The sequence below is a fragment of the Myotis myotis genome, unplaced genomic scaffold, assembly GCF_014108235.1.
Source record: "Myotis myotis isolate mMyoMyo1 unplaced genomic scaffold, mMyoMyo1.p scaffold_m19_p_33, whole genome shotgun sequence".
NCBI classification, from domain to species: domain Eukaryota; kingdom Metazoa; phylum Chordata; class Mammalia; order Chiroptera; family Vespertilionidae; genus Myotis; species Myotis myotis.
Genome location: NW_023416339.1, coordinates 2,406,226 through 2,426,313, shown reverse-complemented (window position 1 = coordinate 2,426,313; position 20,088 = coordinate 2,406,226). Strand labels below are relative to the sequence as shown.

The following is a 20,088-nucleotide window of genomic DNA, read 5'->3' as shown; positions in this document are numbered from 1 at the left end:
GGAGGGCTGTTTGACTACTGTAATGGTCTTGGTGCCCTTGAATTGGATCCTGTGCCCCATCCTCCTGCCCCCACCCCCATGTCTTGCAGCCAGGAGGACGAACTGTTGGGGTTCAGCCCTATGGATCTCTTACTGGCAGCTGGAGGTGATGACCAGCTTTCTCCACCTGCCTCACTGGGGTGGTAGGCCACATTTTCCAACCTCCTGACCCAGAGGGACATTGGGTCAAGGCTGTCTAGAGCTCAGCTGGGTGGCAAGAAGCCAGCTGGAGCTCAGACTTCTTAGAAACTTAGGACAAAGATGAGGTCTAGGCTCTGGCTGTCTGCTAGGGGACAGAGGCCAGGTGGGGGCAACCCAATAGGGACAGACCCCAGGGGGGCACGACCTCTCTGGAGGAAAGTATTGGGGGTGGGATGAGGGGAAGGGGAACTTCTGGATCACGTGAGCTGAAGGCAAAGAGTTGTGGCCAAGATACCACTTGGGTGAGAGTGCTGGGAGATGAACAGCCCCTCTTCTGTGTCGCTCCCCAGCCCTGCCAGTCTTCTGGGATGGAGAGTGGGCCAATCGATCTGCTTTTGCTGGGGGCTCCTGTGGGGACACCCCAGGGAGCACCAATGTCCCCTCAGGAGTCACCAGGCCCGGCTGCGTCAACTTAGGCAGGTGCCTCTCTTCCCTGAGCACCGAGCCTCAGTTTTCCCGTCTGTGAAATGGTACAACACCCTCTTTCTCGGGCAGCACCCCACTCAGATGCACCCTCTGCTCTTCTCTGCCTATTGTGGGCATCGCCCTGGCTCCTGGCTCTTCTCGCTCCCTTCTGGCCGGGCTTGGCCCATGGGAGGTGCTGTCAGGAGTCGGCACGAGGAGAGAAAGGCTGGGTGTTTCTCGCCAGATGCTTCCTTCCTGCTTTGGCCCTTAGTCTCTGTTAGGGGTTCTGCTCCTCGGAGTCCACAGCCCCTCACCCATCCGGGCCAGGTTCCCTCCCCACTTCAGCACCTGGGCAGGTAACAGCTCCTCACAGTGGCTGGGTTTTGGATGCCTTCCCTCCTCCTCCCTGAACGGTCTCTGCTTCCCACTTCTTAGTTTAACTGTCCAAGGGAACTTATTGACATGCTGAGCCCTACACCTACACCATGAGCGAATCCATGTACAATGCTTGGCACAGTACCTGGCACACAAATGCCCCATTCTTGTCGGCCACCATTGTTTTTATTGCTGTTACTATGAGGTGGATACCACCCGGCCCTTGGCTCTGACGCATTCTGCTTTTGCCCCTCCCCCGCTTTGAGGATCCTGCCCCCCCCCACCCCCCACCTCCTGAGGGCCCTCAAGCCTGGGCTCACTGGCCAATGGCCAAGGAGGGATCTTGAACAGAAGATCTGGGGCCCCAAGTCTTCTAGACAAGGTAGAGGGACAATGTGGGGCCAGTCCAGAGACCCCCCGCGTGGGAATGCCCCAGGCCTGGGGGTAGAGAAGGGTGGATGCCCTGGGACCCTCCCAAGGTTCTGGGAGGGCTGTCCCTTTGTTGGCCCAAGGGCCACGGCTCCCTCCTGCCCATGAACCAGGAGCTGTTAGTTCAGGCAGAATGGACTTGAAGCTGGTTCCCTCTGGGCGTCCAACACTGTGTGGAGCTCGGGGTGGGGCTCAGCCTTGGATCCTTTAAGGGCCTCGGTTCTCTCAGAGCACTGAGCCCACGTTTATTCATACGTCAACGGGGCAGGGGAGTCTGCGCTGCAGCACTGGCCCATGGCTGTGGCTCTGGGAGCTCCTGTCTTCTTGAGTTGCCCTCCTCGGGGCGGGGGTGGGGGGGGCATCCTGCCTCTGGGGGCCCTGCTTCTCCCTCTCTGCTCACAGCCGAGTGCTGGCAAGAGCCAGTGGTGGCTGCTGGGACCTGCTGCTTCTGGATGACCTCTCCTCCATCCCCCCCCCCCCCCCCAGCCAGGAGTTGCCCAGAAAGAAGCCGGCGGGAAACTTACCCCAAACTCAGTCACGAGGATGTCGGTGATGCTGCCCAGAACAGTCACAAAATCGAAGATGTTCCAGGCATCGCGGAAATAATTCTAGAATGGGGACCCACAAGACAGAGATGCCAGCTCAGGGCTCATGCTGGGTCCCCCAAGGCCGGCCGGGGGCACAGCTCCGATCAGCCCAAGCGCCTGGGACAGTCTTGGCCCTTTGAGTAGCAAGATGCTCCTGAGCGGGCTCCTCTGAGTCTCCCTCCCACAGAACCAGGCCTGCCACTGGCTTGCCTGACCCCAGAGGGCGCCTCCAGGGCCCTCGTCAGCTCTGCTGGGGAGAAGACCCCACAACGAGGACGATCGCTCAGTTTACACGAGGTGACAAGCTCAGAGCGTGGAGTTGTTCACTGGGCTGGCAGGCGAGCAGCATGGAAGTGAAGGGCCAGGATCTGAGTCTGGAGTCTGTGTTGAGGATCCTACCGAATCAGGACTGTGTTCATAGCACGCTCCCAAAGAGCGTGGCCACTGGGTTCACCTCCCAGCTGTGTGGCTGTGGGCTAGTGATGTAACCTCTCTGGGCCTCCACTTCCTGATCTGGGGAAGGGGAACAGTGACAAGGGCACAGAGGCCTTCTGGGCACCCGCCAGGCTGCTTGTCCTGGCTCCTTAGTCGTTAGATGGGGCTGTGTGTCTAGTTCTAGCAGATGGGCCATGCGAGCCACTTCCTGGCCAGTCAGGACTGTCAGGACGCTCTTAACCCTGGCAACCTGTGACGTTCCAGATGGGTAACGTCCAGAAGCCTGGGCCCCTGAGTAACTACAGGCAAAGAGAGCCCCCCACCCGCCTCCCCCGCTGAGTGTCAACAAAACCTTTGTTGATTTAAGCAACTGAGATGTGAGGGCTGCTTGTTACTGTAGCTGACTCGATAGGTCCTGGTTGGTACATCCCTGGGCTGGGTGCTGGCTCAATTGGGACACACGGGTACAGCGCATTGTTGTTAAAATACTGAAATACTCCATGTGATTTGGGCCCACACCAAGCAGTACCCCTGCCTGGATCTACAGGTCTGGCTGAGATGTTGCCTGCCTCCCCCCACCCGCCACCCAAGGCTCGTTGAGACTCGTGCCAAACACAGGCCTCCCCAGCATCCTCACAAAGCAGAGGCCAGGGCGCTCTAAGTGCTCAGCCCCTCTCCGGAGTGTCTGACCCTCCTGGAGAAGGGCCCAGGCATTAGAGACGTGCTTCCCAGGGCCAACTCTTTCAGCAAGGTTGAGTTAAATGTCCCGAGGTGGACCCTGTGGGTCTTGGCGCCCTCTTCTGGATGACAGGGTGTAACAACAATCATGTAATGGAGTCTGAGTGGGCTTTGGTATACAGTAGGTGCTCAATAGACGGACGTTGTTGTTTTACAGTTACCTAAAAGCAATGCGGGCTCTGATGGCACTTAGAGTATTTTAGCAGGTGCTGCTGGGCCCTGTTCGTCTTCCTTCATATCATATGACTGCGCACCTTCGTCACCCTGCCCCGGGCCTTTCTCAGGCTGCGTATTTGCTGGGGAATGAACAGGTCCCCTGGGAGCAGCCCTTCACTATGGTGATGGGCACCGGAGGATAAATACCCCCGTTCCTTTCCACGTCAATGGAATGATGCTGATGCCTCTCTGCTGCCCCCCGGAGGGCCTCGGCCGGACTGCAACCTGCGCTGGCTACCCCTGCTCTTCATTCCCCGTCCGTTTCCCGGACCATGTGCTTCTGGGGGTCGCCTCTCTGATAAATTCCTTTCACTCAATCCTTGTCTCAGGTTCTGCTTCTCGGGGAGCCCAAAGGAAGAGAACTGCCCGGGTGCGCAGTGACAGGCCTCCAGCCCCTGGACTACAAGGCTCTCTCTCCTCTTTGGCCCAAATTTCACCTGGGGTAGTGGGGCTTCATCCACACTGTAGGGAGAGGGCGTGTGCAGGGAGACAGAGCCCCAGCCCTGGGAGGATATCATCACCAGGAGACTGATTAGGAGTGAAGAATCGCCTGACAGCTGCACTGGGCGGGGCCCACAGGACTCATTTTGTAGGTGTGGACACAGGAGCCAAGAGGCCAGTGGCCTCCTTGTGGCCACACAGCTAGAGAGGAGCCGAGGCAGGATTCGCACCCAGAGCCCCGCCCTTCCCCATACACAGGCTGTGACTTGTCCTGGTGGCATTCCCAAGACGAGAATGCTGAGCTGGTGCCACTGCCCTGGCTGCAGGGGCTTCCCCTGCCTGGTGCTCAGCTCGGGGTCTGACAGCCTGGGCAGCACCCTGGACACCCCAGGGGATTCATTGAAAACACAGATCCAGGCCCTGGCTGGTTTGGCTCAGCTGGTTGGATCATTGCCCTGTGCATTGTTTCTCTCCCTCCCTCCCTTCCCCTCTCTACCCGCACCCCCTCCCCCCCCCCAAAAAAAATAAAAATAAATCAATAAAAATAAATAAAATTAAATCTTAAAAAATTACACATTTGCCCAGTTGGCATGGCTCAGTGGTTGAGTGTGGTTGACCTATGAACTAGGAGGTCAGGGTTCAATTCCCAGTTGGGGCACATGTGCAGGTTGTGGGCCCAATCCCGTGTGGGGCATGCAGGAGGCAGCTGATTGATGATTCTCTCTCATTGATGTTCCTATCTCTCTCTCCCTTTCCCTTCCCCTCTGAAATAAATATATATATTTAAAAAATTAAAAAGAAAGAAAAAAAAATAATACAGATTTGGGGTCCCTACCTGAGCAAGTGGATCAGAATCTTTGGGGATGGGTCTGGGGCAGGATCCCATTTTATTTATTTATTTATTTATCTATTTATTTTTATTATTATTTTTTAAAATATATTTTATTGACTTTTTACAGAGAGGAAGGGAGAGGGATAGAGAGTCAGAAACATCGATCAGCTGCCTGGGGATGTGCAGGCAACCAAGGCACATGCCCTTGACTGGAATCAAACCTGTGACCCTTCAGTCCGCAGGCCGACGCTCTATCCACTGAGCCAAGCCGGTTAAGGCAGGATCCCATTTTTAAGAAAAACCTCCCCAAGTACTTCTGAGAGGGAGCAGAGCTGGCAGCCACGGCGTTGGAGGCGAGTGGTGGGCCAGTGAGCTCGATTGTAACCCTTCACCGCCAGGCTTCACTCTCAGTCTCCGGACACACATTATGTGTTTATGGTTTGCAGAGTTCTTCTGAGAGAGAGGCAGTGACGGAGGAGAGGTGAGGTGACAGAGCCTGGAGACCATTTGAATGGAGGTCTCTCTGGTGCTAAAGCTGATGCCCTAGACCAGCGGTAGCCAACCTTTCGGACCTCAAGGACCACCAGTGGTCTGCGGACCACCGGTTGGCGACCGCTGCCCTATGCCCCTTCGAGAAGCCCAGGTGAGACCCAGGCTGACACCATGTGCTGCAGCTCATTCTCTGCAGAGAAACAGGCTCACGGGGCGATCAGGCGGGAAGACGTGTGTTTTAAGTCTGAGCTTGGTCACTCATGGGGACCTTCTTGAAGTCACTCCGAGTGACAACCCATCAGCTCGGGCCTCCTTCAGCATTTTTTGTGCTGCGACCCTCCTTGGCCAACTGGGAAGACCTTCTCAGAGGAAGCTTATAAATGCATAAGATAAAATACCCAGGATTGCAGGAACACCCATTATATTGAAATATGGCGATCAAAATATTTTTTAAATGGTGATCTAATGATGAATGCACTTCTTCATTAACATATTAAACACAGTTTAGTTGAAGGTTTAATAACCATCGAGATTTTGAAGCGACGATGAGTGCAGACTGAACTGTGAGGTCCCTGCCACCTCTACCATGCGCGAGGCAAGTATTTGATTTGTGTTGCTAATGCTGCCGGGGTTGGTTGTCTGCTTGCCAGATGGAAGGAAATGCTCAAGTCCGCTCAGTAGCTGGCAAAGGGTAAAAAGGCAATCACCTGCATTACTGGGAGATGAAGTCCAGTGAGTGGGTTCTAAACTGCATTTGGGGGGGGGGAGAAAAAAAAGGAAATGGAGTGCAGCAGAAGGACAGGGCATGTGACAGGGGCCGACACTCATTTCGTTTCGGTGTCCATATGCACGTCTGAGTGCTGGGCTCCACTGCCAAATGCATCTCTCACTGTGGGTCGCAGCGTCAACGGTTTGAACGCCATGGGCTTGGCCCACCTGGAGATCAGTTGCCTTACTTCTAAAACGGGTCATTTCCAGGAATGGCTGAGTAAGTGCACGCCTTGCACATAGTAAGTCAACATGTGCCGGGCGTCACGGGTGTTACTTGGCAAGTGCAAGAACGTCTAGGTAGAGTCTGTGGGCATTGGAAGGATGCTCAAGCCACCACTGGGGTGGGGATCTTGGTGCCAGGTGGGTGTGCCACCACCCAGCACCCAGTGCCCCTCGCGGCTTCCCCCCAACACACAACTCTAGCCCTAAAGCTGTACTTACCAGAATCCCAAAAGCCATGACTTTGAGCAGACACTCCAGAGAAAAGAGGGAGGTGAAGACGATGTTGAATACCCTCAGAGCATTTTCATAAGCAGACGAGGCCCCGTAGAACTAGAGCAGGAAGAGGGAAGGGCGTCGGGGTCAGTGGGCGGCAGGGTCTGGGGAGGCGGCTCTGTGGCTGTCCTAACTGGGGCCAGACAGGACTCACACTTGGGGTCCCTGTTGACCCCTGTGGAGCCAACTCCAGGCAAGCTCTTCACCTCAAAACAAAGACTCCTGTCGTAGATCCTGGGACAGCCTGGTGGGTGGGGCTAGAGAATGTCCAAAGCAGGCTCTCTGCAGGAATCTTTGTTTTCCCAGCTCTCCTTTTAATTCCCACCTGCCTGCTCCCAGGAGACACTCCTCCACCAAGTTTTACAACATTTCCAGCCCCAAAGAGTTTCCTTGCATCCCTTCCCAGTCGGTCATAGCCCCAGAGGTAACCGCTCTTCTGACTCCTTGGGAAATATTCTTGACCAACTATTTAATCAGACTTGAATCTATCACCTTTAGACCTAACCATCAGGTTACAGGACATTCGGCAGATGGAGGGAGAAGTTACAGCCTGGACCCCTCCCCGCACCCCCCTCCCCCGAGGAAACCAATGTACCCAGAGCTGGAACTCTTCTCATTCGGCTCATCTGTTTCTCCAAAAAATCAAGAGTGTGGGGGAGAAAAGGGTATGGATGGGAGCACAGAAGTTTAAAAGACAAAAACTGGAGGACATGTGTGGTCATTTAGATCTTGGTTCAAAAAACAACTCACCGTAAAAGACATTTGGGGACAATTTAATATGGCTCTTAGAGAATTATCACTCATCTTCTCAAGCGAAAGAACATGTCGGAAAATCTTCTTTTAAGAAATGCATATTGAAGAACTTAAGGGTGAAACAGTGTAGTGTTTATAATTAATTTTTTTTTTTTTTATTGATTTCAGAGAGGAAGGGAGAAAAAGTGAGAAACAGAATCATTGATCGGTAGTCCGCAACTCAAGCATGTGCCCTGACTGGGAATTGAACTGTGACCTCCTGGTTCATAGGTGGCTGCTCAACCACTGAGCAATGCCAGCTGATGTGGTGTTTATAATGTAAATTACTTAAAAAACATAGATGAATTGTCCAGAACAGGCAAATCCATAGAGACAGAAAGCAGACTGGTGGTTGCCAGGCGCCGGGGGAGGGCATGGGGAGTGACTACCAATGGGGATGGGTTTTCTTTAGGGGGATGGAAATGTTTGGGAGTTGATGGAGGTAGCGGCTGAACAACAGGGTGAATATATTAAATGCCACTGGATTGTACACTGCGAAATGGTGAATATTATGTTATGTGTATATCACCTCAACCAAAAAAATTGCAAAAAAATAGATGAAGGTGACATAGTAAAGTGTTTCAGGTGGGGAACTATGGGTGATGGAGACTGGGTGTCCCTGAGGCCTGGACACTCAGGGCGTGGCCCAGGGGTGCAGGTGGAAATGCCGAGGCCCGGGTCCACCGCAGACCCGCCGAACCAGCATCTGCTGTTAACCAGGTCCCCAGCGATCCGTGAGCACATTGCAATCGGAGAAACGCTGTGCTCTACTACCCACCCCTCTTCTGTTTGTTTAAAACTGTTCATCGTCATAACAATGAAAAAATAAAAGAAGCTGCTTATTGAGAGGGTTTTTGAGTGAAAACAGGCACAGATTTTTCACCAGTTCAATAATTTGCAGCTCAATTTATTGAGTGTTTTTGAAGTGTCGAGAAGTGTGCTAACGTCTTTGCCTGAACTTTCTCATTCACTCCTCCTCTCCCAGGGGGGAGGGAGGGCAGGGAGGGAGGAAGGCGCTAGTATTAACACCCCCATTGTATTGACAGGGAAACTGAGGCCCTGAAGTGTCATGGGTCACTGTGCAAGGTTAAACAATGAGTTAAATGGCAGCACTGGACTCAAATCCAGGCCTTTGGTCTCCAAAGCACAAATAGATTCTGACTTTTCACCCCAAAGAGGCTCCATGGCCCTGAGAGTGGCAAGGTCCTTACCTGTCCCTCCTTCCTCATGCCACTCATCAAACATTTAGCAAGGGCCTCTTGTTCCCTCTGAGCCAGACCTCACTGAACCCTAGGAATTCAGGGGTGACCAGGACTTGTCTGGCCTCTCGGAGCTGGGGAGGGAGATTGTCGGGCAACCCACACTGATGTTAGGGCATGGGAGGTAACTGTAGGATGCTGGCAAAGATGGGCACCTGGTGCAGCCTTGGGAGATCAGGGAGGGCTTCCTGGAGGAAGGGCTATGCAGGTGTCCCCGGAAGGAGCTGACCAGATGGATGGTGGGAAGTGTGCGTTGGGTGGAGGGAACAGCTGGGGCACAGGCTGGGTGGTAACAGTGCGGCCTGCCTGGGAGACCCACAGCAGAGGGTTTCATTTTGCTGGAGGAGGGCAGGTCTGAGGGTCAGGGATGCCGCCAGTTGAACCGCGCCAGGGGGCTCACCTTCATCATGAGCACGATGGTGTTGAGGGCGATCATGGCCATGATGGTGTATTCGAAAGGCGGGGACACCACGAACTGCCACATGCGGTACTGGAAGCTCTGCTTGTTCTGGGGCATGTGCCGGGTGAGCGGCTTGGCGCTGATGGCGAAGTCGATGCAGGCCCTCTGCGGGGAGAGGCCGGAGGCGTGAGAGCAGGCGGAGCACAGCGCCGGACACTGAACACCCTCCCCGTAACTCGCCACGGCTGTCGGGTACACCTGCCCCCGGCCAGCACCCCTGGACTCCCGTCAGCTCCCACGACGGCTCTCCTCTCCCACCAGCCATGGCTCCCTGAGAAGCTGCCGTCTGCTGGAACTGGCACTGACACGTCCCCTGTTATCTCATGGACTCCGCTTAGCAGACACGGGAAGCGGGTACCATTAATCGCTCCACTTTGCAGACGAGGAAAATAGAGGCTCAGAGAGGTTAAGCCACTTGCCTGAGGTGGCACAGCTGCAGACTGAACCAAACCCAAATTTAAGCTAAAGTTTCACTTTGAAGCTCAACCGTTCTTTCCCACTGAACACTCTGCTTCTCTTCCTCTCGGAGGCAGGTGTAGAGAGAGGAGTCATGGTCGTGACGTCTTAGGTGTCAACAGAGAGAGGAAGGACACATTCTCAATCCTCCACCTCGCCTGGATGATGCGAGGAGGACAAAGGACCATGTCCACCCACTCTGGTGTGCTGGGCCCTCATTCATAAATATTCACCACCTCTCCCTGGGGGACATTATACTGCCCCGCCCCTCTGACATCACACGTGGATGAGTGACTCACTCGGGTAATGAAACGTGAGCAGAGGTGACTTGTGCCACTTTTAGTCCCACGCCTCAAGAGTTGGACGGTGGTTTGCTATACATACTCTCTTTTTTATCCGAAGCATCTTGGAGGGAACGTGGATAATGGTGACATGGAGCAGAGCCATGTGGGCATGCAAAGTAAGCAAGAAATCACCCCCGTTGCCGAAACCTGTTTGGCTCAGTGGATAGAGCGTCGGCCTGCGGACTGAGGGGTCCCAGGTTCGATTCCGGTCAAGGGCATGTACCTGGGTTGCGGGCACATCCCTAGAGGTAGATGTGCAGGAGGCAGCTGATCGATGTTTCTGTCTCATCGATGTTTCTAACTATCTCTCTCCCTTCCTCTCTGTGAAAAATCAATAAAATATATTAAAAAAAAAAAGAATAAAAAAGAAAAGAAATCACCCCCGTTATGGCTATCTGGCACTGAGATCTCAGGGATGCTTGTTACTGAACTGACTGATACATACACCTTCTGTCTGATGTATTTTCCTCTGAAAACCCCAGGAAGGGCTGCCCTGCAGACGGGGTTCTGCTGGAAGAATGCTGCGGGTCCCTCCCCACCTGCCCCCAGAAGCTGGTTTCTGTGTCTATGTTTGTATGTGGGGAGGGGAGGGAGGGGAGTGTCCACTTTTAAATGGGGGATGCAACTGGAAAGCGGCACCTCATTTTTCTCCAGGCTGTATTCCTCCATCATCTTGTCTCCCTGCTCCTGAAAGGTGATGATGATCAAGGCCACAAAGATATTGACGAAGAAGAAGGGGAACACGACAAAGTACACGACGTAGAAGATGGACATCTCCATGCGGTACCCGGGGCTGGGACCCTGGTTCTCGAAGGTGGCATCCACGGAGTGCTTGAGAACCCTTGCGGGGGGAGGGGGCGGGGGCGAGTGGGACAAGGGAACAGGAATGGAGAGAAATATTAAGAGAAAGTGGACAAGAAAGAAAAACAATCACTGTTTTCTGACTCCAGTTACCATGGTTACTTTATGAAGCCATTGGCTTCCTACCTCCTCCGTCTGTGGGGAGTGTTAACAGCCATGCCGGTTACTTTTGCCACCATGCATGTCGAGCCTGTGAGGTGCCAGAAGCGATGTTCAACGGTTTATTTATTTTCCCAGCAACCCTCTTAGGGAGGGTCTTACTGGCTCCATTTTGCACACAAGGAAACGAAGGGCCGGCAATTTAAAGTGACCTGGCGAAGATCACCCACTGTGACGTGGCCAAGTTGGGATTTGAAACCAGGAGTGAGCAGGGGGCATGGAGGCAGGTGTGTGTGAGTATGTGTGAGTGTGTGTGTGTGTGTGTGAGTGTGTGTGTGTGTGTGTGTGTGAGTGTGAGTGTGTGTGTGTGTGTGTGTGTGTGTGTGTGAGCACAGGAGGCGAGGAGCTGTGGAGGTGCAATGGGGATGCACGGGCGAGGGTGTGCACAGCTGCTCTGCACGGTGCAGAGGCTGGGCACAGCTCAGGGCTCTGTATCAAGCGGTGCCGTTCGCACTGCAGACGTGACAGATCTGTGCATTCGTGATGACAGCTCTTGGGCAGGTAGCCATGAAGGGCCTTCTTGGAGCAAAGTCACTAAATACACTGCAAACGGTTTTCTGACAGATGGGAGTGCAGTCTGTGGAGGAAGGGGCATCTTTAAATATTTCACCCAAAGGTGCCTCCTGGGCTAGCACTGGCCCACGTGTGTGAGTGCCGAGTGTGTGCGTGGGGGAGCAGAGACGTGCGCGTTGGCATGGCTGCTGAGAGGAGGCAGGTGAAGGTGCTGAGGGCACACGCTGGCATCTCCGGCCTCCACCTGGAGCTTCCGAGATCTGGGGTGGGGGGCGGGGAAGCTGGACGAGGGTGAGGACAGCGAGGCGCTTGCCGTGGGCACAAATAAGGGTGCGCAAACATCCTCCATAACCAAGGTAAGTGGTATTTCACTCCGATATTTTAATACGTCCGAACGAACGCTCCAGAGCCCACGAGGAACAACACCCAGATTGTACATGAAGACAGGCTCTGGCCCGCACGTGCGGCTCGGCCTCGCCGTCTCACCAGGCCCGGCCTTGCCGTCTCACCAGGCCCGGCCCCTCGGAGGGAAGGGCCCCACGGTCAGGCTTGGACCATGTCCGGTCCACAGCCCGTCTGGGAGCTTTGCGTTCACCAGCACAGAGAGGGTGGCGAGGGCGTGACTGCAGCCCCTACGCTAAGTGAGGGCTGGACTTCTGCCCCTAGAAGCCCAACCACACATGGAGGTCAATGTGCTGGTGACAGCCCCTCCCCCGCCCCCCCCTCCCCTACCCCGGGCATCTAGCAGGCTCCCCATCTTGGGGAGTCAGGAGCAAACCGCCCCTCCCAGATCTTTCTCAGCCCTGGGCTCTCAGCCCCTCTCCTCTCCTGTCCCCGGGCCCGAGCTCCGCCTGCGGGCTCTCAGGCCAGGCGCTTACTGTGGCCAGCCTTCTCCCGTGGACACGGTGAAGAGGGTCAGCAGGGCCCACAGCACGTTGTCGTAATGGAACTCATACTTCTTCCACTCTCGGTCCCGGGCCTTCACCTCGTTCTTCTCATACAGCAGGTACTTGCCCCTGACACAGAAATGGGCCGTTAGCGAGAGGAAGGGGGACCGGGACACTTGTCTTTGGCTCCTGGAGACAGGAGGAGGGGGAAGAAGGGCCCCCTGCCCACACTGCCTCTCCCTCAGCCCGGAGGCAGCGACACCCCCTCTGGCTCCCTGGGGGGTGTGCCTTTGGAGACCAGCCCGTGATGATGCCGATGCCGTGACCCTGCGACCTGCGGGAGAGCCGACTGAGTCTAGCGCTCTCTTCCAGCTCAGAAACTCTCGTCTCAGATTTGGGGGGTTCAGAGCAGGGAGAGAGACAGGCACAGTTCTGGGCCCATCAGGCCAGCGGGGGTGGTGGCTGCTCCTTTTTGGGGCCGGAGTCAGGGCTGAGCTCCAGACTCCTAGCCAAATGTCGGGGATCCTTCCAGCTCCGGGAAACAGCCACCAAAACAACAGCATCTGCCGGGCCAGTGGCAGCGGCAGCACTCAGGGTGCTTGTTAATGAGGCGCCGCTTTCCTGAGCTCCCTTCCCACCGTGAGGCCCACAATCTCCACAGCCAGGAAGTTCTGGAAACCAAAGCCCTGCTCCTAACTCAGGGGTGGGCACGTTACGGCCCCGGGACCAAATCTGGACCAGTTTCTGTATGGCCCACAAGCGAAGAATTGCATTTTTTTGTTTTTTACCTTTTTAAATGGTTGAAAACAAATCATTCCTGACACGTAAAAATTATACAAAATTCAAATTTTAGTGCCCTAGCTGGTTTGGCTCAGTGGATAGAGCGCTGGCCTGCAAACTGAAGGGTCCTGGGTTCGATTGTGGTCAAGGGCACATGCCCAGATAGTCGGCTTGATCCCCAGTGGGGGGCACGCAGGAGGCAGCTGATCCATGATCTCTCTCATCATTGGTGTTTCTATTTCTCTCTCCCTCTCCCTTTCTCTCTGAAATCAATACAAATAAATAAGAAAAATATTGCCCTAACTGGTTTGGCTCAGTGGATAGAGCGTTGGCCTGAAAACTGAAAGGTCCTGGGTTCGATTGTGGTCAAGGGCACATGCCCAGATAGTCAGCTTGATCCCCAGCGGGGAGTACGCAGGAGGCAGCTGATCGATGTTTCTCTCTCATCGATGTTTCTAACTCTATCCCTCTCCCTTCCTTTCTGTAAAAAAATCAATAAAATGCATTTTTAAAAAAAGAGAAAATTACTAAAAAAAAATTCAAATGTTAGTTTCCAGAGATAAAGTTTTCCCAGAAAACGCCCATTCGTTTCCCTGCTGTCGCTGCTTCTGGCTGCCCCGAGCCCTCGAGACGGAGGCCGGGACCCCAACCGCCTCTCCTGCCCGGCCCTTGACAAGGGCGCCCCGCCCCGATCTCACTCTCTGACCCAACCGGATGCGAGGCTCTGGATACTTGTTATTTATCCCAATTGGTGCAAATAGGTACACGTTTCCGGACAGAAACACTGTTTGAGAACAGGGCTGCTCTGGCCCAGCGGAGGGTGCTAGGCCTGTGCGGACATGCACTAGGCAACCCTTCTGAAACCTCCAATCAAAACATTCTGATCTGAAGCGCATCTGCCTGTCAAGGCTTCAAATAAGGGAACGCGGACGTGTATTACTATCCTCACGTGACAAAGCCGGTGGCTAAAAAGTTAAGCAGCTGGTTTATGGCGCATCCCGGAGGGACAGACAGAGACTTAAATTCCAGAACCGTTTTTCCCTACCCAGACCCTGGCGGCTTCAATCAGGTCCCTCCCCACGCCCAGGAGGGCAGCTTCCAGGCCCGAGACTGAGAGTGCTGCCTCTGCTGCCCGCCCCCCCCACCCCGGCCCCCAAGGGGACGCCTCGGAGAGCGGAGACCCACCGACAGTCTTTCTCAAACTCCTTGGACTCATCGGTGCAGTGGAAGAACTTGCCCTTGAACAGCTGCACGGCCACCACGGCAAAGATGAACATGAACAGCATGTAGACGATGAGGATGTTGAAGACGTTCTTGAGAGAATTCACCACGCAGTCGAACACGGCCTGAGGGGCGGGGTGGAGAGGGGGTGTGAGGGGCTGGGGCCGGCCTCGCCTCGCCTCGCCTCCCCTCCAGCGGCCCACGACCCCAGAGCATTGCCATTCCTCCCATTTTACAGACCAGGACGCGAGCCAAGCGAAGGCCACGCCGTTCTGAGAAGGACCCAATCCCGTTTCTCTGCACCTACAAGGCCCCACCTCAACTCGTGGAACCGCTCCTCTGAGCCCCTCCGAGTTACGTGCTCGGCCTTCAGGGCAAGGGGCAAGGTCCTCATGGAGAGATCATTTCCTGTCACTTTTGTGTCCCTGCCTCACGCTGCTCCCTGTCCTCATCAGCTGCAATTCTGGGTCCGAGAGAGGACTTGCTGTGCCCCAGAGGCTCTGCCCTGAGCACGATGGAACCCTCCATCAACCCCCGGAGAAGGTGGGGGTCCTGGTCTGGGGTGCCCCCCACCCGCTCTGCTTCCTATCACATTGGGTCCTAATGGTGAGTGGGCACCATGGATGGCCGGACCGGCTGGAATGACAGGCTGGTGTGGCCAGCTCTCCCCCGGGGGAGTCTGTGCATGGCTTTCACGCGGGCTGTGACTCAGAAAACGGCAGAGAACCGGCGAACCGAATGCTGCTGGGATCCCCCGCATCTCAGTGCAAGCGCACGTTCACATTCAAAGGGCAGCAGCGTGTCATCTCTGGTAACATTCCTCAACCTAGCGGCATGCGTATCAGCATCGATGAGGGGCACCCCCTGGAGATAGCAGACATCCCCGAGGAGCCCAGCACTAACTACCACTGAACTGCGTGGTACCAGTTACTCCCGCTCCAATTCCCCTTCAATCCTTGTGGGGGGTGGGGGTGGGGGAAGGAGAGAGTCTTCCTTAGTTGCTGCTACGTTAGCCCCTAACGTTGCTACTTTTCCTTTTAAGCAAGAAAGAGCAGCATCCGCGTTCAAAGCCTTTGCCAGACAACAGTGTTCGGCTGGACTTTCAGAGCAGCATCTGAAGTTGGTTGAACAGGTACTTAGTGTTACCTTCGGTAACAGTGGGTTCTGGTTTTCCAATGTGAGAAACTGGACATAGCACGTCCTTGTAAGATAAATCCACGTGAGTAAAAGACAAAGTGACTGGACTTCCACACGAAGAGACAATGCCCTCCCTCAGGCGGAGCCTACACTGCAAAGATGTGCGCAAGTGACGAGGGTTCGTTTCTTTTCTTCATTTTGGACGATAAGCTTTCGGGGAAAGCTGGGTCACGAGATTTTGGAACAAGAGATACTGGAGCCCAGGACAGGTCGGCGATAAGTCACAGGTTATGAGGGACCAGACACCCAGTGTATGGGTCATACCCCGTTTTATCCACAGGACGCCTTCCCGTGAATTAGAAAAAGGGAGCCCCGGCCGGTTTGGCTCAGTGGGTAGAGTGTTGGCCTTTGGACTGAAGGGTCCCTGGTTCGATTCCGGCCAAGGGCACATGCCCGGGTTGCGGGCTCGATCCCCAGTAGGGGGCGTGCAGAAGGCAGCCGATCAATGACTTCTCTCATCATTGATGTTTCTCTCTCTCTTTCCCTCTTCCTTCCTCTCTGAAGTCAATAAAAATATATTTTTAAAAAAGAAAATAAGAAAAAGGATTCCGACCCTCCCACAGGGAGAGGAAGCGCAGAGAACCCCAAACAAAAGGAACCCAAAGAGGACCACACCAAGACACATCATAATTAAAATGCCAAGAGCAAAAGACAAGGAGAGAATCTTAAAAGCAGCAAGAGAAAGAAACTCAGTTACCTACAAGGGAATACCCATACGACTGTCAGCTGATTTCTCAACAGAAACTTTGCAGGCCAGAAGGGAGTGGCAAGAAATATTCAAAGTGATGAATATCAAGAACCTACAACCAAGACTACTTTATCCAGCAAAGCTATCATTCAGAAGTGAAGGCCAGATAAAGAGCTTCACAGATAAGGAAAAGCTAAAGGAGTTCATCACCACCAAACCAGGATTATATGAAATGCTGAAAGGTATCCTTTAAGAAGAGGAAGAAGAAAAAGGTAAAGACACAAATTATGAACAACAAACATGCATCTATCGACAAGTGAATCTAAGAATCAAGTGAATAAATAATCTGATGAACAGAAGGAACTGGTGATTATAATAGAATCAGGGGCATAAAAAGGGAGTGGACTATTCTTGGGGGGGAAAGGGGTGTGGGAGATGCGGGAAGAGACTGGACAAAAATCGTGCACCTATGGATGAGGACAGTGGGTGGGGAGTGAGGGCGGAGGGTGGGGTGGGAACTGGAAGGAGGGGAGTTATGGGGGGGAAAAAAGAGGAACAAATGTAATAATCTGAACAATAAAGATTTAATAAAAAAAAAAGAAAATTGTCATGATACTGTTCATGGATTGTGTTAGATCAACCACTTTACTGCCACCTGCTGGAAAGTGGTGATAATACAAATATCCGTATATAATGGCCCTGTTACCAGCACCCCCTTCAATGTCGCATCCTTGGGCAGTGTGCACCCCGCCCACCTGCACAGGCATCCCTGCCAGGCCTCCCGCACGCCCAGCCTCACCTTGAGCTTTGGCAACCGCTTGATGGTTTTAAGAGGTCGTAGCACCCGGAGGACGCGGAGGGATTTGATTGTGTTGATGTCCTTTCCTTTGCTGTTGCCGCTGTGGAGGTAGTGAGGGTGGGGAGAAGGGGAGAGGGGGCGGAGGTCAGGCTGGGTGGTGGGTGGCACACAGCTCCGCGCGAGCCCGCCCTGGCGCCCTACCCCTGCTGGGCGGGGCTGGAGAGCCCGTGAGCAGATGGCCTTTTGTGGTTCTGGGTCAGGCTTGTTGAAGTCCCCTCACCATCTGCCCGGGCCCCTGAGCAGCTGCCTGCGGTGGCCTCAGGCCCCGTCCAGGGGAGCCGGCTGCCCCGGGTTCTCTTTGGAGGTGGCCTTGGCAAGCTCTCAGAAAATAAGATTTTTTTCACCCTTCCAACAGGATTTAGGAAATGCTTAAGGCGGCCCTCAAACCAACACCCTTACCCCGAATATTCCCTGAGTCCGGGGTTTGGTCCACTGGGTGTGAGCCTTAGCAGCGCAGACTCTGGGGATGCCATGACACCCTTAGCCAACCAGGACTCGGGCGCACAAGGAGGACACCGGGTGCGGCCACCAGAGGCTTGTGAATGGCACACACCACCAGCCCAGTCGCCCAAGCCAGAAACCTGCGAGTCACGTCCAACTTCCTGTCCTCCATCCCCACCCCCAGTGGGCCGCCCTCCTCCACATCTCCACCACCTGCCCCCGGCCACCAGCCTAGGTTGGACCCCCATTACCCCCCCCCCCCCCCCCCGTCTCTTCTGCCACCCCTTCTGCACTCAGTGGTCAAAGCCAATGACCACCTCCCTCTCCTGCTCAGAATCCCCCTGGAGCATCTGAATTCCGAGAAGTGTGGTGTTCAAGGCTCTTTGAAATCTCGTCCAAATTACCTTAACCTTTGCATTCCCAATGCTGCACATCCCACCCCCTGCCACACGCTTGCCTCTGCCAGCTTTTGCACATGCTGTTCCCGCTGCTGGGAACGCCCTCCCTGCACTTCTCCAGCCACAGGACCACGAAGCCCTGAAGGTCAGGGTTAGGCCCCCCCCCCCCCCCCCCCCCCCGCCCCCGCTCCCAGCTGCCTCTGGGTTTGCCAGACCCCAGTGCTGTTTCAGAACCATTTTTCTGTCTTTGCTTTTGGCTTTAGACGAACATTTCTCAAAGGCTTAAGCTGCGATTTATTCTTCTCTGTGTTCATTTCCCCTGTAGTCTTGTTTTTTTGTCTCAGCGCCCAGCATACATCTGGCCTGTGGTTTCGGGACACATGTGGATTCAGATCAGAGTTCTTTGGGACCGGGTGTCAGTCTCCTAGCAACCATCTTCCTATCACAGAGCTTTCCCACAGACCCCACCACGGTGTGTCTGAGTATCCAGGTGCAAGAGCGTCATTCCTCACACCATTTGTGTTTTTAGAGCTCCCTCTCTCCTTTTTCAGGGAATAAAGAGAACTGGACATCTCTTATGGCCCAGGATTCAGCAGCCTGAACATGTGTTTTTCTCTCTCTCTCTCTCTCTTTCTCTCTTTTTAAAATGTTTTTTTTTTTTATTTATTGATTTTACAGAGAAGGGAGAGGGAGAGAGAGACAGAAACATCAATGATGAGAATCACTGATCGGCTGCCTCCTGCACGCCTCCTACTGGGGATCGCGCCCGTCACCTGGGCATGTGCCCTTGATGGAATCAAACCAGTGACCTCCTGGTTCAACGCTCCACACTCAACCACTGAGCCACATCGGCCAGACCACGTGTTTTCTCTCTTAAACCAAAGTCACCATTATTGCCTCAAGGCTGTGCCCCTATAGTATGTGAATGGTTAACATGGGGGACACGCTTCCTGGAGTGCATCTGCTCATCTGAAAGTGACTCCATGGCTCTTGTGGGGGCCCCTCTTCCAGGAGACACCCCGCCCCCGGGTGAGGCTGAGAAGCCGTCCTGTGACTCAGGCGCCGAGTGGCGTGTCCCTAGCAGCTGGGCTCCGGGCCAGGTTGATCAAGGCGTTCTTCCAGAGAACGACTCGGTTTTGGAAACACTTTGCTGGGCGTGTGGACACACCTGGGGGGAGGGACTTTCTCCTCTCAGAGCCCAAGTCCAGCTGTTTGGCCTGTTCCCCCTTCTCACCGGGGAGGTGGACACTCTCAGTCCTCAGGTAACTACCACCCAGGCCAAAGGCCGTATTGCAACCAGACCCCGGGAGGTTCCCCCCCACCTCCTGTTCTCCACCCAGAACTGAGCTAATGGTGGTCATGGTGGGAGGCAGCGGCCAAGACCCCTCAGGGCTCCCTCTGGGGAGCAGGCTGAGGGGGTCTCTGGTCACTGCAAGCGACAGGACAGCAGCACGGACACAGGCCGTGGGAACAGGCCCAGAACCAACACGGTTGCACCAGAGTATGGAGAACGAACGAGAGGCAGACGAGAGAGAGAGAGAGAGAGAGAGAGAGAGAGAGAGAGAGAGAGAGAGAGACTTTACCGTGTACTGCTCCTGGTGAGGTGGCGTCGGAGGGAGAGACAGATCGTAAGCGGCCTCAGAAGAGAGAACACAGAACACGCACATACACGCACACACACCTGAGAACCCCTGTCCCGCCCGACACCAGAGGGCAGCCTCAGGCCGCGGCTCCGGCTGATGTCCATCCTTCTATCAGGGAGCCCCCCGCGCGGCCCCCTGCGCTCGGCAGGCCCCTGGCACCGCCCAAGGACACCAAGAAGCCAAATTTCCAAGTAGCAGGGCAGCCAGGGGGTCACCGAGGACCAGAGGCGAGCCTGCCACAGAAGGTCACTGCCAAGAGCTGGAGAAACAGCCCTTCTCCAGAGGTGCTGGCGCCGGGAGGCCTCGGAACGCCGTCGAGGTCCCGCGCCTTGGAGCTGGGGGTCCTGGGTTTAGATCCCAGCTCTGCTCTCACTAGCATCCTCGTCTGTAAAACAGGCATCGGGGACCCTGGTGCTCAGCGGGCAGGAGCTACGCTCGCGGCTTTATCCCCTTTATCCCATGTCACGGGGTGACATGAAGGGCAACTCCGAGTCCTCTGAGAAAACGCGGGCCTGGAGTTGAGCCCCTGGCCTCCTGCAGCCCTCCTTCCAGGACTGCAGAGCCGGCTGAGAAAAACTCGGCCGCCAGCAGAATGGGGGGAACACCCCACCGCCAAGCAGATCCTCTAGAGCAGCGGTTCTCAACCTTTGGGTCGCGAACAATGAAAATGCATC

At 54.8% G+C, this 20,088-nt stretch overlaps 1 protein-coding gene across 4 annotated transcripts in view; it reads right to left on the bottom strand.

Annotated features, from left to right (window-relative positions):
- The window catches only part of CACNA1A (calcium voltage-gated channel subunit alpha1 A), a 285,647-nt gene that overhangs the window by 32,750 nt on the left and 232,809 nt on the right, over positions 1-20,088 (bottom strand). For all 4 annotated transcript variants that reach the window (XM_036302813.1, XM_036302811.1, XM_036302810.1 and 1 more), the window contains 7 exons: positions 16,873-16,972; positions 14,153-14,313; positions 12,179-12,316; positions 10,407-10,608; positions 8,908-9,072; positions 6,403-6,513; positions 1,974-2,057 (listed from right to left, as the gene is read on the bottom strand). In XM_036302813.1, coding sequence (XP_036158706.1) covers positions 1,974-2,057; positions 6,403-6,513; positions 8,908-9,072; positions 10,407-10,608; positions 12,179-12,316; positions 14,153-14,313; positions 16,873-16,972 — 961 coding nt within the window. The remainder of the gene's footprint in view (positions 1-1,973; positions 2,058-6,402; positions 6,514-8,907; positions 9,073-10,406; positions 10,609-12,178; positions 12,317-14,152; positions 14,314-16,872; positions 16,973-20,088) is intronic.